The 17577-nt window shown below is 42.0% G+C and overlaps 1 protein-coding gene across 1 annotated transcript; it reads left to right on the top strand.

Moving 5' to 3' along the window:
• Nucleotides 1–11929: 11929 nt before the first annotated feature.
• Nucleotides 11930–16367, top strand: LOC310780471 (receptor activity-modifying protein 1; the record flags this gene model as incomplete). Its single annotated transcript, XM_083641049.1, has 3 exons — nucleotides 11930–11990; nucleotides 12312–12453; nucleotides 16115–16367. 3 exons carry the CDS (start codon nucleotides 11930–11932, stop codon nucleotides 16365–16367), a joined length of 456 nt encoding a protein of 151 aa, XP_083497175.1.
• Nucleotides 16368–17577: the final 1210 nt, after the last annotated feature.

Genomic DNA, 17577 nt, shown 5'->3' with positions numbered 1-17577 from the left:
TCTGATTTTTTGTAAATATCTCTCATCCTAAAAAAGTTTGGGGACCCCTGGTTTATAGTGTTCTCTCCTTCCATGTTAGCTTTTTCTTCTTCTTCTTCTTTTTTTTGTAGGCTACTTTGCAGCACCAAGCCGAAAAGTTACCCAAACATAAATACAACTGACTCAGCTAGAATCCATTGTGTGGTGCCAGTCACTTATGAAAGAATGTTTCAAATCAAAGCAAACCTAGAGAAAAACAGACCTTTCCTGGGGAATATTAGGCCGAGTGGTGAGTGTCCGCGACATGGCCCTTCTTCGCTTGTTGCCTCCTGTCGTTTGGCACTCAATTAAAGGTTTGGCCCGGGGCCAAAATTACTCTCCATCTCTACACAGCCCAATTATACGCACAGCGGTTGCAGTCAAGATATTGTTCTCTGTTAGCAAATGAACCTGGAAACCCCAAGTGGTTACAGTGCGGCTGGCCCCATGCCCCAAAGAAATGACTGTTGACTCAATCCACAATGGATGTACGACAGTTTTGATTACCCTATAATAGGTCTCACATTGTTTTTTTTGTTGTCATTTTTTTTCTTCTTGTTTTATGTTCATCTGTTTTGTGTTTGCTTTGTATTTGCTGACTCGTTGTCCATGACATCATGGACATCGTTGGCTGATCATTTGCACGGTGGCTCAGTGGTATCAAGTCGCCTCACAGCAAGAAGGTTGTGGGTTTGAATCTCCACCGTGGTCCTCTCTGTGTGGAGTTTGCATGTTCTCCCCATGTTTGCGTGGGTTTCCTCCGGGGTGCTCCGGTTTCCTCCCACAGTCTAAAGAAATGCAGTGTTGTGTAGTATCCATTGATAGTATAGTGTCGTAATGTAACCTAGTAAATGTATAGTAGTATGGTAACCTAGTAAATGTATATAGTATGTACTGTATATGTATGTAATGTGAACAGGGCACTCCTGAAAAAGAGAGTATTTCTCTCAGTGAGGCTCCCCTGTATCAATAAAGGTTAATAAATAAATAAACAATCACCGGAGGGCTGTGTTCAATTCCCCATCATGGTCACAGCATTTCCAAAGTCTACATTTAAACCGTGAGTCACATTGAATATATTTGTTATTTAAGCCTAACCCAAACCATAATCATAATCATAACCGTAACCGTAACCAAGTTGTTTTACTTGTCTAAACATAACCAAAGTTGTTAAGTTGTTTTCATACATTTAACAGTGGAAAGGCGCAGCGAGGTTTTCAGATGATCCACCGCTTTGGTTCAAATTTACATTGAGATTGTAGGTTTGCCGAAACGTAAAAGACCGACATTTCGTTTACATTGAGATTGTACATAGCCTATCCATGGATTGTAGAAACATGCAGTTCCAACATTTTATTCTGGAGATTGGGTTGGAAATCATCACATGTAAACTTGCCCCATCGACTGGCGCAGAAAACCTTTAAGATTGTATTACCTCATGAGGAACACAAGGGCATGCGTGATTATGTAATGATGGATGATGTCATGATAGACTAAGACACAGTCATGAGGCGCATGTTGCACCTTTTTGGAGGCTGTGCACCGAGAGGAAACTATTCGCCCGCCACACGTGAAACACATTTCCACCTTCTCTGAGCGACCCCACAACACATGCCCTATGCAGGGTTTCCAGCCCTAGGGTGCAGCCCCAGTGTGTGTGTGATGTCAATACGGTTCACTATGCAGTTAGCTGGTCTGGGAGCATGAGGTCATGTCTGTCAGGGCCATCTCTCCTCACTCTGCCTGATGCTGCCACTTGGATAAGGTTTCTGTGCTGTAAAAAACATTTATGGAGGGCCTAGAGAACGTTGAATGTTATATGCCTTTGTCTTTTGAGAGACTGACCTGTAAGCAAGGCTTGGTTACTAACTTATAGATTTTCAAGAATGTGTGGGAGATCTGTCATGAGACAGGTTTCCATCTTAAAGCAATGCGTCCTCATACCGAAACGACAGAATAAGTCGATTTCCAATGACTCCCAAAACGACGAGCGAAATGGTGCGTGCAGGTCTCCTTGCGTAGGCCAATGTTAACTTGACCTTTCAAAGGACATTCAAGTGTGCTGGCTGTTCTCTTCTTCACGGTTAACTTGAAACATGTTACGTTGCTTAATTTGAAAACGCCACGTTGGTTTAAACATCGCTTATGTTTAGGCAACTAAAACAACTTGGTTGGTTAAGGTTATGCTGTTACGGTTAAAAACAGAACACATCGGGAGGTCAACCGGGTCTCTCACGATGAGGAAGTTGAAATATGAGGATATTCACTAATCCCACCCCCTTCACCCTTATATAGCTCAACAGTTACGTGACTTTCCGTGACATTTCCAGGCCCAGAAGTGAGTTCCCCATTCATTTTCTCCATAGACATATCGAAAAATCCTTAGGCTGGCTTTACACGGTGAAACTTGCACGCAACTAGTTGCAGGTTGCAAGTTGCATGCAACCCAATTTCCATGCAACTTCACAGTTACACAAAGCAATTCAAAAATAATCAAGTCTCGTGCAACTTGGCAGTTTCTTCCAGCAAAACTAGCTAGCTAGATTGGTAATTTTTCATCTATTGTATCGTTTTCTTATTTTTTCAAGTGAGAATTGTCATTCTGCATCTTTGTATCGTATTTCATATCGTTTTCTCGCTGGAAAATATAAATTCCGACTCGGAGGTGTTGTATCGGTTTTTCTTCTGGCACTGGCTGGCTGGTTGGCTAGCTAGCTAGCTACTTTGTTAGATAAAATATGGCTGTCCCGGGCCCCGAGAATAGGAAGAGAGCTATTAGTGCATTAATACTCATGGATATGTTGGAGGAGGAGGAGGAAAAAACACAACATGAAAAAAAGTTAAACGTATGTTGGTGAAGGACTGGCTACTTAAAAGACATACCAGTGGATCGTTTCATGCTCTTTTCAAGGAGCTTGATCCAATGAGCCTCCGATGAGTGCATTGTTATTATTTTTCTCAAATTTATTGATTGATTCAAGGAAAATAAATAAATAAATAGCTCGTTGTTGCCACCTTGTGGCAACAGTATGACATTGTAGCTTCATATATAGATAACTGATTATCATTAAAACATATAGCATAGCATTGAACAGTTATGTGATCACTAATACTTCACAACATGTTAATATTATTATTTTTAACCCATGTAGATCCTGGCTCCGCATGGATCAGAATACATTCAATGCTCTGGGATGCTCATCAAACATGTGAAGTTCGTTGCGGGTGTGACCATGTACGGCCGAGTTACAAACCGCTTTCTGTGTGGCCAGTAGGGGGCGCTCTGCCTATCACTCCAAATTGTCATGTAGATGTGTTCTGGCTGGGATGGTCATCAAACATGTGAAGTTTGGTGCGCGTGTGAGCATGTAGGGGCGAGTTACAAACCACTTTCTGTGTTGCCAGTAGGGGGCGCTATGACTATAAATGGATATTGACACATAGATGGCTTGAGGCATGGACACTTATCATGCATGACAAGTTTGGAGCAGATTGGACAATCTACAATGGAGTTACTCCAACTTCCTGTGTGGCCAGTAGGGGGCGCTCTGCCGATAACTCCAAATGGTCATCTAGATGTCTTCCGGCTGGGATGCTCATCAAACATGTGGATTTTAGTGCGCGGGACCATGTCCGGCCGAATTACAAACCACTTTCTGTGTTGCCAGTAGGGGGTGCTATGACTATAAATGGATATTGACATATAGATGTCTTCTGAGACTGCACACTGATTCAGACAGCCAGAGCCTATGTGATCAGCTGACTGGTTATCAGCATTTTGATTGGCCGTTGCATGAAACTAGTTCCTCAAAGTTGAGAGCTTTGCAACTGTTGCGGCTGAGTTTCACAGAAGTTTCAAGTGAGTTGCAGAAGGCTTTATACCATGCAATTCATTTGCAACTTGGTTTCACCTAAGTTTCATGCAACTAAAGTTGCGTGCAAGTTTCACCGTGTAAAGCCAGCCTTATAACGAGTTTTAAGGCTGGAACCACGCCAACCCGTGACCTACTGAATTGTGAGTGACCATAAAACATTTCAGTTGGAGCAAAAACAAAAAATAACAACGGGGGGGGGGGGGGGGGGGGGGGAGGATCACATTTTCGAAAATGAATGGGGAACTCACTTCTGGGGCAGGAAATGTCACGTAACTGTTCTGGCGTATGCACTGCACACTTGCACTTACTCACACGACCACAAGAGGTCACATTCGTAAACATTGATCGTTTTAACCCCCTTGAAAATCGACCAATGTTGTCGTTTTCCTTGTGAGGACGGCCTGTCTAAAATGAATGAACAATTGCAACTGAAGTGTTGCATTCCAAAATCTACCATTTGAAAAAGTTGTATTAGTACTCTTACAAAATTATTACTGACATGAAAGCATCGCACATTATGTTTTTTTAATTAAAGTTAACAAACAAACTTTAGTAAAATTATCGTTCCCCTCCCCCAAATTGATATACTGTGTAGCATTCTGTATGAACCTCTTACATTTATTTTACCTTCATTTCACCCAGAACAGTTTGAGCAACTTAGCTTTTTGACTGACTCTACAATTATTTGACTGGGTAGGCCCTGAAACCTCTGGTTTTCAAAACTCAGACACCTGGCAATTCCTACTGCTTGATGAAAATCATAGATAAGAAAGTGCCTAACTCAAGAATGCATCAATCAGCATTAATAGCGGATAGCTTTACAGCAATTTTCTAAATCCTAATTTTTAATTTACCACCAGTCTTTGGAAGGAGTCCAGGAATGCAGCAAACCATCGATTACAAACTTGTTTCTATAGCGTCAAGGCTACAACTACACAAACAGTAACTGTACAAGTATATGTCACATCATCACACAGGCATACTGTACAAGTCTGCACAAGCGTGTGGGTTTGCACACACACACACACACACACACACACACACACACACACACACACACACACACACACACACACACACACACACACACACACACACACACACACACACACACACACACACATTCCCTAACACCTCACTCAACCCTCAACCAGATGAATGCTAATTTGTGGAGTGTAGTCAACCATGTGGACAGTGTGTCCAATATGATTTCAAAAAGATGCAATTAACTTCTCCCCCAAAACCCCCAAAGCCACTTTGGTTGGGTTTAGGCAACTGTTTTATTCTTGGTCGCAACAGGGTCTGTACAAGCTGTAATATTTAATATGTGGTCGGTCTCTTTAACAGTTTAACAGCTACAATATGTCTTTACCTATGGATGCTCTGAGCCACCAAATGTTATACTCTGTGGGGGAAGAGGGTACTGCTCCTAGTGGAGGTGACTCAGCAACAGCAACATCATAATCAGAATATTATCTATAGGAAGGAAGGAACAAGAGCTGAACATCTAGGGACAGCATTGCTAAATCTTAAAATGTAAAATCACTAAATGTATGTGTATCTGTCCTTATACAAATAAACGATAGATAGATAAATAAATAAATAAATAAATAAATAAATAAATAAATAAATAAATAAATAAAATCAGGATTTAAAAATGCCACAGCGGTTTGTATCAGAGCCATACTGCTTACTTCTGCATAGAAAGAAAACTGTGGGGAAACGGATGAAGACTAAATATAAAATATCCACTTTGAATTACTTCTCAGACCTGGATTGTTGTTTCCCCTCTTTTCTACGGCAAGTGTGGAGGTTCTACATGGCTTCGTCTTTCTACTCTTGTTCCTACTTGAGGGAATCTTTTCCATGACTTGAAGTGAGAGAGAAACTGTCTAAACAGCGTACGCATTGCCTTTCACAAGCACAGCATGTACCTAACCATGTCTCTCTACTGTATACTCTGTTTGCTCTGTTGCTTACAGTATTATGCCTTCAATTAAGTGAGATGGAAATGTTTTCTTATGACCACTCCTCAACATTTCGCCGCACACAAATGCATTATGATTGTATTATGTGTACGTGTTGCCTAGCAACTCCAGATGAATGGGCAATAGTTGAACAATGTTGAAACGTTTAATTTTACACTTAAGGGGAACGAACTGACAGGATAGTGCTGAAAGATATTTTAACTGGGCTCCTGAAAGATCCATCTTTCAAGGAGTCATTTAGTCAAGACAAACTGAATACCACACAAAGGTGGTCACATTTTCCAAGGCTTCAGTCATGGGTCTAATTCAAAGGAGAAGAGTGAAAAGAGGTAGCCTGGTAGGCTACTGATCACGTGAACTCACATTCTGCTTTCTTCTAATGGATCAGCCTGGCCACATCCACATCGAGTTCGGTGGGTGGGAGTACTTGCCTTGACAGACAACTCCTTCAGCCAATCAACATCACCCAATCCAATCCAAAATAATCCACTCGAAACTCCGCTGGTTCATACTCTTGTTCTTATTTAATTGTTATCTCCGCCAGGCGAGGTAGTTCTTTTCCTTGTTAGGCGTAGCTTTGCCTGGTGGAGATCCGAGATCTGCACTCTATTGAGTGTACTTTTCTAGTTGTTAAACCATGGCTGTTTACTAACGTTAACGTTAGCGCTCGTTGCTTCGGGAGCCGCCATACCATTTCCCCAGCAGCTTCCCTGATTGGTTGTTAACTATGAAGCAGGGCCCTGATTGGTCTGTGCACTTTGTAATTTCTGGAAATGGATGGGGGTGGGCTGGAGGCCAGACTGATCCACAAAACAGAATGTGAGTTCATGTGATCAAGATGTTTGCCAGGCTAGAGAAGAGGGAGATGTTTGGGAGGATTGTGATATCCAGCCGGCAGAGGAGACTGGTGAGATTACAGGATTAAGAAAAAAGGCTCTTCTCTATTATATCATTAAAATAGCTGGATTAGTAGGCCGACAAACATTTCTTCTCTCGTGCTTCTGTATCTGCATTGTAACGTTGTTTCCTTATAAAGCACTTTGCAATGAATTATTTTTGTTAAAAGAGATTTTTCACTTAATCGGAGTGGTTGTTTGTGGATCAGATTTGTTGTTTCCTAAAGATTAGGAAATGCTTTGTGTAACCAGAACTATGTGGCTAATAATTGAAGAAGAAGAAAGCGTCATCTGTTAGCATAATGTAAGTGGAGAGTATTAAATTCATCTTGACAAAAGTCTTTTTCGTGCATTTATTTTTTAAATCGCCTTTCAGACGAGGACTTCACACTACATCACATGTCCATTCTGACCTTCTAATGGACTTGGATGAGAGAGCATGACCTGGTGTTCTCTGCATCCCAATTCACAAACGTTTGAGCCCGGGCACATTATAAACTCCATGCAGTCTGCAGGGCTCTGGGATGCAGTGGGGTCAACAGCAGGTCTATAGGAACAGATTCATGTGATGTAATTACTCAGGAGAGATAGAGTAGAGTGGAGGGGAGAGAACAGTGCTGCTCTCTCCTACTGAAACAGTGGCTTTAATAACCTATTAGCTGGTTAAATTAGCTGGACTACGCTAACTTCTTGGAAGTTTGGTCTTACCGTAGTGAGTAGTATAGTGACGAGAAGATTGGCACCAAAATTATCTCTGTGAGTCCAGTATTCCTCTGTAGTCTAGTCTTCATAGATGGGAATTAGAATTTGTAGCAGCTCTAAGGCTGGATGGTTAGTTCATTTTAATGATGTGTGAGGGGCTTCTTTTGAAGAGTAGGCCTAATAGACAAAAATATAAACTTTTTTTTTTATCTACTTTCAATGGCTGAAGATTTCTGTTCCTGCAAGACTTTGAGCGTAACTTGTTTTGTTGACACAGGAGGTGAGAAAAGTGTTTGTCCTGATGATTTGTATTGGACTTCACTTACTGTACATGAAGCGAGTGACATTTTGTTCTCAGAAGCTCTGAGGCCATTTTACAGGCCACAGAATAAAAACAATACCAATTTTGGATTATTAAAGGTCAATCATGCACAAAGTGTGGGAAATCATGCCAAGGACACCTACAAACATATAATGCAACACATAGAATAAAGTAGAGAGAAGCGTCTGCACATCCACTATGCAAACCAGGTGCTAGACTAACAAGGCTATACGTTGAAAAGGAAAAAAGTCTGCACTCTGGAGCATACTTAAGACTTTAGAGGAGTTTTATTGATAACGTTTCGGTTCAACAATGATTCTGATGAAGGTTGTTGAACCGAAACGTTATCAATAAAACTCCTCTAAAGTCTTAAGTATGCTCCAGAGTGCAGACTTTTTTCCTTTTCAACACATAGAATAAACCCATTTTCACAGAGATGATCTCATTCATCAGCCAAAATTACACTATGCTATCCAAATTAATTTGATTGAATGTGAGGTAAATATTGTAGACGTAGGGGCTTTAAGAACTGAATTCTGTGTAAACATAGCTAGTGAAAGACAGTGAAAAAACATTGCAGGAGAGGGTCATGCAAAAGCTATAAATAGATGGTCAGAATGTATGTGCATATTTCTTCAGAGTTCACATGGGAGACCCACAATTTTGGAGCTCTGTTTGGGGGCAGAGACACAGTAAGGTGATGGTGTTATTCCTCTTCCCCTGCAGGAGTGCCCATCCCCATCTCTCACCGCCAAACACAAAACTTTGACTTTAAATAGATTTGTGAGATACCACTGTGTCGACATTTTGACTTCGACCACCCTTAGGACCTTTATCTATCTCCGGGGAGTTGTGGGGGGCCATGATGTTGGGCAGCATGGTAAGCCTGGGAACAGCCAGCCTCGGCCTGGGAAAGGAAACAGGCTGTCTGTTGCTCAACTCAATTAGCTTCAAGTTAGATAAGACCATGCAGATGGCCAGAGGGGCTTCACATGACAAGTAGCTCTGGAGCGTCTGTTCGGTTTGAAGCATCTCTTCACTGCAGGTTCTATTCAAGGCTTTTTACCAGGAATCTACAGAGCAATTTTTTTTTAATCTATTTTAAACAACACCATAAAAATTAAGGTATGTGCCTGAGAATTTTCTTTTGGCTTCTCCGTGTGTCTAAAATTGTATATCTGCTTTACATAATCATTTGGTAAATCTGTTGAGGTCAATGATTGATGCTTCAGGTGACCTTTCACACTTACTGTAAAACATATGACTGAGATGAAATCATGTGTACAGTTTGCTCAGGTGTTGAATGTTCCATGCGTACCTGTACAGCCACTTGTCAAATGAATATTCCATAACATTTACTGGTAGCAGAGAGATGGCATGTTGGTACTTTAGATGGGAAACCTCAGACTATTGCTCTCACTGCATTCCTCTCACATCTGTTCCAGTGACTGCCTCCCATGAGATACATTCATTCATTTGTCCAGGAAGCAGATGGCCACTGAGTCTCTCATACAGATCTTACTGTTTCTTGAGCACCAGTCAAAATGTGTGGCTTGATCTGAGTTGCACTTAAAACAGTGGCAAACACTACTGTTCCTAATCTAAACTAAGTCAATATAAGGCAGCAACACATTTGGACTTCTAAGCTGTGCATTATTGTTTTGGGAAGTATTGGGGATAATATCAAGTCTGTCACGATAATGACGAAGTGGATCATTAAAAGGACTGAAATTACTTTCAGTTTGATGGACTGGGAGTTCCAGTAGGCTACTACTAATGTTCAAGACTATAGGACACAGAGAACACAGAGATGTGTTTTCTCTCACTTTGCCCGAGTTGACAATAAGCCATGTTAGGGTTAATAATATACATGTAGGCTACATGTTATTACACTACACAACCTACACAAAATAAATACACACAAGACTACTGCTTTAATGGCACATTCAACTCACCTGAACCCAGTGGATTATTATATCAGGATTGCTGATAGTAACGTTAATGTTTGTAGCTTTGTCTGCAGCTGCTAGAGCTGCTGTAGGTGCTGACAGAGGCTGTCTCATTTGTTTCATAAATATGCGCACAGATGTTTGTTACATTGAAGCTAATGCCAGGGGACATAGGGGTGGGGGGTGGGCAAACCCAAGTAAACTATTTATTATCTTTTTATATTATTATATTATTAACATCAACATTTATTTTTGCCCCACGGCCATCCATCCAGATTCATTTTGGCCCTTCATAGGAAATAATTTGGGCACCTCTGCCCTATAGGCACTAGTTTACCTGCCTCCTAAATGAGGCTGAGAGTCGACTCATCTATTTTCAGATCAACTGTATCAATCAATGAGGGGAAACAAGGTGGCTACGTTATTTACCACTACACCCCAGCTGCACATGCTGGCTGAGAGTTGATTCACCCTTTTGATTTACTGTACATAAGAGGACAATTAAGCAATTTTTTTTAATACTGTTTATTCTGTCATTTTCATCATGTCATTAGCTGATTAAAAGTGAACGGTGGTGGTATATTGACTTGACTGGGAGGTACGGTGGTGTAGTGGTAAGCACTATCGCCTCACAGCTCGAAGGTTGTGGGTTCGATTCCCACCTGGGACGATGTGAACGCTGAAGGAATGCGTGCCCGTCCACATGTCCTCAAGTGCCCACCGCCCGGGTGGGGTCGTCAAAAGGGCCTTTCTGTGTGGAGTTTGCATGTTCTCCCCGTGCCTCCCGGGGGTTTCCTTCATATAGGAACCCCCTTCACCAAAAACATGCAATATCCTGGTTGCTAATGTGGTTCCTCCTCTGGTCGTTAAGGGCGCCTGTTCAGAGGGAGCGGAACTGGTTGGAATAGCGTGAACCTCCCACATGCTATGTCCTACCGGTGAAGCTTCCTCTGTCAGGTGAAAAGAAGCGGCTGGCTAACTGCCCATGTCTCGGAGGAAGCATGGAGCCAGTTTCGGCTCTCCCCAGATCGGCAGAGGGTGGAGTAGCAACCAGGATAAAGAAATTACGTTAGCACTAATGGGGGATAAAAATGGGATAAAAAATCAGGAAAAAATATTAGAAAAAAAAAAGTGAACTTCAAACTTGATTAATCAAAACTTTAACATCTTGTATTTAGATACTTACATGTACATTTGACTCACTATGGGGGAGTCTTTTTCACTGCGCAATTTCAAACATCTTTGATGACAAAGTGAGGAAAATGTATGGCAATCTGCGACCTGCTGTTTTTAATAGCTGGTCCTTTATGAGCCTTGAATTCATTAGTAAATAAATTAATATGCTGCAGCTCAAGAGAAGAAAACATAATACAATTGAGGGAATTAATTTTGAGGTAATAAAGGCGATAAAGGAACCTCGTGTCAAAAATCCTTACACTTCATTTGTCCACAACTGTGAAAGACACCTTCATGCTTCATGCATTGACTGTTCTGAATCTAACATGTCAAACCCTGATAAAGAGAGTGACAGTCTAAACACAGGATCTGCCCATCACTTTAGTCACTATGCACCTGGATCCATTAAGGTCTGATGTTTTCTTCCTGATAGATGGAGAAGCAAGTTGTCATGGCTGCATACTTGGTGGCACTCATCTCGATCTGGACAGGCAAGTAAGAAACTGGACTTTAGCCGGGTAGTTAGCTTGCTGGCACAAGCTCAGTCATTGCATACAGAAATATATATCATGAATTGGGTTTGACATTTGAAATGAATGAATGTTTGTCAGGCAGGGCAAGCTAAAGCAGAAAAAAAACATAGTGACGTCAAATACATTCATGTGTACTGTAGCTATGCATGTATACAGTATGTTTAGAGTTTTTGCTCACTATTGGTAATTCCAGCTTAATAATTAAACTGTTACATAGATATTTAGATTGGGTAAAATATCCAATGTCCAAAAACGTTAAAGTCAATATCAGCTCCTTCTTGTTTTGGTGTAGGCTAGGCTACTCACAGATTTGTGTCAAAGTTGAAGTGGCAGGTAATGGGAGGTAATGGGAATAAACAACAAGCCAGTGGACCAAATAATGATCTAGTGGCACTGCTTGCCTGAAAACTCTCCAAGTTGCTCCAGTTTGTATTTGTTTCCAAGCTGTAGCCGAAGAAAGAAGTAGAAATATGAATGAAAAAGAAAAGCTGGAGCAGGCTGGTGGCTGGAACGGGCTGTGGAGACTTCAGAGTGCGGCAGCACAACATCGTGTCCTTTCTGTGATGTCATAACCACAAAAAACGGGAAACACTTGCGAGTTGTGAGGCAGTTGCTCTCTTGATTTATTTAAAGATTAATTTGTTTATGGGCAAAACAGCTAAAAGACACTAAGCCACCATGTCCATGTCTGTGATTTATTAGCTATATTAGTTTCAGAGTTTAAAAAAACAGCAACTAATATTGCTATAAATTATAATAACCTCTGGGTTATAATATCTTGGATGAAAGGAGAAGAATTCGGTCAAGGTTGTTATTGTTTCTTACGCACTTTCCCTGTTCTGTTCTGTCCAGGCCTGGCTGAGGGACTTGTTGTTCCTCCATGTGACCAGCACATGTTTGATAGCAATGTTCATGGCCTCTGCCTGTCGGACTTCAACAGGAGCATGGAGACAAGTGGCTATCAGGTCAGGTGCCCCTGGCCCATCGCAAAAAGGTGAATCTTCATTGCTTTATTTTGCTATTTGTCATCAGCTTGCATGTGAAGGGGTTGGCTACAAAACAGAGATTGTTGGCAAAAAAGTAAAACACACTATTGTGATTGAAGATACTAGCTACTGTGTCCGCGGGGAGTGCAGCGGAGCCCCCGTGTTGCCTCCAGCTAAATTGGCCGTGTCTGCTGGTGTGAAGCTGGATTAAGGGTACATGTGTGTGTCCTGGTCGCTGCACTAGCGCCTCCTCTGGTCGGTCGGTGCACCTGTTCGGGGAGGAGGGGAACTGGGGGGAATAGCGTGCTCCTCCCACGTGCTACGTCCTGCCGGTGAAACTCCTCGCTGTCAGGTGAAAAGAAGCGGCTGGTGACTGCACATGTATCATGTGCTCGTCTACAACTCTCCCCAGATCAGAAGAGGGGGTGGAGCAACAGCTATGACACCCTAACAGGGAATTGGCCAAGTACAATTGGGGAGAAAACGGGGGCAAATCTGGAAAATTAATAATAATAATAATAATAATAATAATAATAATAATAATAATAATGGTAATAATAATAATAATAATAAAGATAAAATCTCGCTGGCAATTTTTTAAAGCACTATTTGGATTGAAGATTGTATGTTGTTGTTGGAATTAAACCCTTCATATCATGACAATCTAAATAACAGAATTCACAGCTGTTGATGATAAGCATTTGTGTGTTTTAATAATAATAATAATAATAATAATAATGATAATAATCATTAAAAGCATGGGTGTTGCCTGCCCCACCTGTGTATGTGCGGCTGACCCAGCAGTGCGTGTCTGTTAAGCGCTGCATGCTCTCTGAGGCTTGGCTCATGGCAGTGGCGGTAAGGCGTCCCTGAGCTCATCGTGACATTGCATGAGTGAAAACACAGGGGAAGGCTGAACGTGTGGCACATTACGCACCTTTTTTTATGGCCTTTTCAGCAAAGATATACGACCTGTAGTCATGGGAAAGTCATATGCTTTCCTGTCTCCTGGCTACATTTGGCGTCAATGTTTCAGCTAATTAGTAATTTTTTAATGAAAACGTACTACGCTGTTGCTCCTCGGCTCATATTTCCAGACAGCAGTTGTTTGTGCAGACTTTAGCTCTTGCTGTGCTACCTATGTGGCGTGCCTCTTTAATTATGGCTGTAATAATCCATATATTACTGTTGACACGTTTCGGGGCTGAGATCCCATAGCGCTCGAATGGTGTGTTAGGGTGGGGTGTCCATCATCACAAGGAGCGCAGGTTACACCCTGACATATGAGAGATTGCTTCACTTAACACTAGTTCACTGCGGTGTGCACAACATTTATTAGGCCTTTTTATGAAGATGATTGGGCAGTCCATCATCCGTAAGTATTTTTCCCCTCTTGTGCTACAAAAAAAAGGGACGCAGAACAAGATGGTATAAGCGGTATTTCCCCCTGGTAGAATTAGTTTTGGAGGTCAGCAGCTCGAACCACCAGACCAGCTGGAGAATGGGTCCTGGGTCGGTCCCAGGTGTGACAGCCTACTCTCCAAGGCCACTGCCATAAATAAGAATGTGGCCTCAGTCAAAAATAAGAGTTTAGAAAAACAATAAACGGGAAATAAAGCCTGGATATTGGCGGTGACAGCGGGTCCCAGGGAAGCTTCTGAATTCCTATGATGGTGTGAATACTTTATGTTCTGTAAAAGATAAATATTGCTTTAAAGCTGCAAGATTTCCATGAAAAATACACCTGTCTTATCACCCTAAACCATCAAAGGCCGCTGCAGAAAAGTGTCTAATTCCCTGTACCTGTGGAGTTGCCCTATTTGCTCAAATGTAATTAGGCTATGGACACTTCTCCGCCCAGGGGAGTGAATGCACGCTGAGCGCTCTGACCAGGCGGCAAGCTCGGGGTTGGGCAGATGAATCTGCAGAAGTTATACTGAAAGCTGTAGTTCTACGATTGCCCACTTGAGGCTGGCTCCAAAAGGGAGTCGTTCCCCGTTCACCCCCATGTGCCCGACTTTGTAACAGGATTAAGCATATTTACAGCCTGGTTCAAAACAAGGTTTTGAGCTAATTTCCCCTTTCATTACAACTGTACGTGGGGTGAATTTTTTTACATAACTCCCTCGTTTAGAGTGCAATAGACGATAGAAAAGACTACTATATGTTTTGAGCGTAAGTGACAGGTCCAGTGATCGCGCAGCTTGCTGATCATGGACCAATAGCAGGCGGAGCTGTGGCTCTATGGGAAACACCTGGTGTCGTACTGTCTCACACGAGCTGCGCAAGGACCCCAAAATGGCGGCGGCCACACTTAGGCTTCAAAACAGGAGTCCAGAAACCAATAGGTGACGCTAAGTCCATATTTTTTAGACGGTCTATGACTCTGACCAGAGAAAACTGGTCTCACCAAGGTTACATCTTTTTCTCTCTCATCTCTTTGGTTTATTTTGGTATTAAATCAAAACAGACCAGCCAGGTTGGTAAACATGAATAGTTTTGTGTGCATTTTACTGATATCTGGGGGTTGAAGTTCTAAAATCTCAGCCAGTTACTTCTCGCTGCCATTTGGAGCCGCCAAAGTGCAAAGTTGCCTCATGCAGCTTTAAAGGATATTGACCCAAAAATGAAAAATCAGTCATTATCTACTCACCCCCATGCCAATGGAAGAACGGGTGAAGTGTTTTAGTGCACAAAACAAAACATTTGTGGAGTCAGGGAAACAGAGTTACAGCATTCTCCTAAACAAGTCAAGTGAATGGTGACCAGCTTTCAAACGTCAAAAGAAAATGCATCCATACTGCTGGTCTGGTGTAATCCAAGTGTCCAGAAGCCCTGAGATGCCAAGTTAACTTGAAAATACGTCATTTACATCCTGTTTTTAAAAGGTACAGGATGGACAAATCCCATCTGCACCAATACATGCAGATACACATCACACACACACACACACACACACACACACACACACACACACACACACACACACACACACACACACACACTTCAGAAAATAAATCATCCTCCTCCATGGTCAGGCCAGGAGCGGTGTGCAGCTGCAGTGAAGCGCCCGGGGACCAACTTCTTCCAACTGCTGCTGGTCAGATGACGAGCTTCTGCATGTTTTTAGTGGGGGTCCATATTGATGTTATGGAGGAAACCCCAGGGGAGCACGGGGAGAACATGCAAACTCCACACAGAAAGGCCCTTTTCAGGAGATAGCCCACCTGGACAATATAGGCACCAAAGGCATGGGGAAACATACCACTGCCAACAGCATCACAGGTGAGAATCGAACTCAGGACCTTCTTGCTGTGATGCAAGAATGCTGCCAGTGCACCACTGTGAGAGCCATGGTTTAGCTGAAATCTTCACTGCAGCTATAGCTTAAAGTAAAAGTGAAAATGGCGACTTTCAGCTCACGGCCATTCACTCCATGAAAGTTTTGTAGACTAAAACATGTCACTTGACCTTCCACCAGGGGTGAGTGGGCTACTGTAGATGATGACTGACTTTTTATTTTTTGGTTAACTGCTGCTTTAAAGGGCGACGTGGGCAGGTTTATCAAGATCTGATTCTCAATCCTTGAATCTTGTACGAACATTACTGTATGAAGTAAACTACTCAGGACTGCTGGCCCCTTTGTCCTCTGCCTTCTCTCTCTCCTAGTGTCTATATCAGGTTGAAGCACTGTGTGGATCACTGGGCCAGCCGGGCGTGGTGTAAAGGCTGGGGCTTTCTAGCGGACGAGGTCTTCCTAGAGGTCCATCACACGTACTTCTCCCTCTGCTCCACCCTGCAGGACCCTCCGCTCAGCTCGCTCCTCATGCTCATAGTACCAGGGGTCGTCGCCACGCTCCTCCTGCCCCTGCTGTGTGTGCACCTCACCACCTGGGACACAGAGGAGACTCTGACGAGCTGACAGCATTACTGAAGAACAACGCATATAGCATACACACAGATAGATTGACAATAACCCTATAATAAATCTACTATCCCAAGCAGAATCAGTTAAAAGACTTTAATGTCCATGTAAAGCAAACATAAATGTGTTTTGAGCTTGCCATGCCACAGAAACAAATGTTATTAACCACCCAGCCAAATTTGACTGATTAAAAATGGCGTCAAGTATGTCAAATTAGGTTTCAAAATAGTGAAAAAATTAGCAGCATTCACTCCTCTGAAGCTCCGGTGGGGGGAAAGGGTGTTGAGAAACAACTGTATGTGTAATATTCTTCCTTCTATAAATCTTCTTAAATGTATCGGTACATGTATGTGAGATGACATGAGGTTCTATAGATTAACATGTATGAAAAATGTCATAGTCTTATAGTGAGCTCAGCTCAGATGTGAATAATGTTTTGCATTTTTCTTTTCACCTGCTCATTGCACCAGGAGGGTGGGGTTTCCAGCATCAGGACACTCCATCACCATCAAGACAATCCAGATCGTGTCTGGTCAATAGTCAACAGTACACTTAATTTGTAAATGTTAAACTTACTTTCTGGCACTATTAATTGTCCTATATGGTAAATCCCACCCATTTGGCACCGACTGTACAGTGTGCAGACTAAAACAAACCATGAAAATGATCTACCGTACATATTTAATTCTCTTGCACCACCTTTATGAGACAATACTAATCTACATCGTATACTCTGATTGTTTGTATCCTGACTGAAAAATGGACGATTCTGTATGTATTTGAAACACATAATAAATATTTATTTCAGACAAAAAAATAATTTATTTTACAGTTCTTTGAAAACCTCTTTACAGCAATAGCAGGATGGACCTGCTATTCAACTCTCCACATGGCTGAAGTATCAGTCTGTATTGCTAATGCAAAATGATCCCAGAATTCATCATCAAAGTAATATACATAAAATAACTTGTTTTCAGACCCCATGATGACTTGTGTATCATCAAAACAGCTTAACAGTGCTTTGATATAAATAAGGACGGTTTATGGAAACCTTGGATTTAAACTGACATTTGAGTTGTATGCATATGGAAATATTAGGTGTTCCTGTGAAAAATATAATTCTTAAACCTTTTTGTGTGTGTTTTTAGAGATAGTGTTGTTGGATGAAAGATGGACTGTACAGATGACATCACAAATTTGTTACTAA

This window comes from Poromitra crassiceps (genome assembly GCF_964638095.1).
Source record: "Poromitra crassiceps genome assembly, chromosome: 8".
NCBI lineage: Eukaryota > Metazoa > Chordata > Actinopteri > Beryciformes > Melamphaidae > Poromitra > Poromitra crassiceps.
The sequence above is the reverse complement of the archived record's forward strand: the minus strand, read 5'-3'. Positions and strand labels throughout refer to the sequence as shown.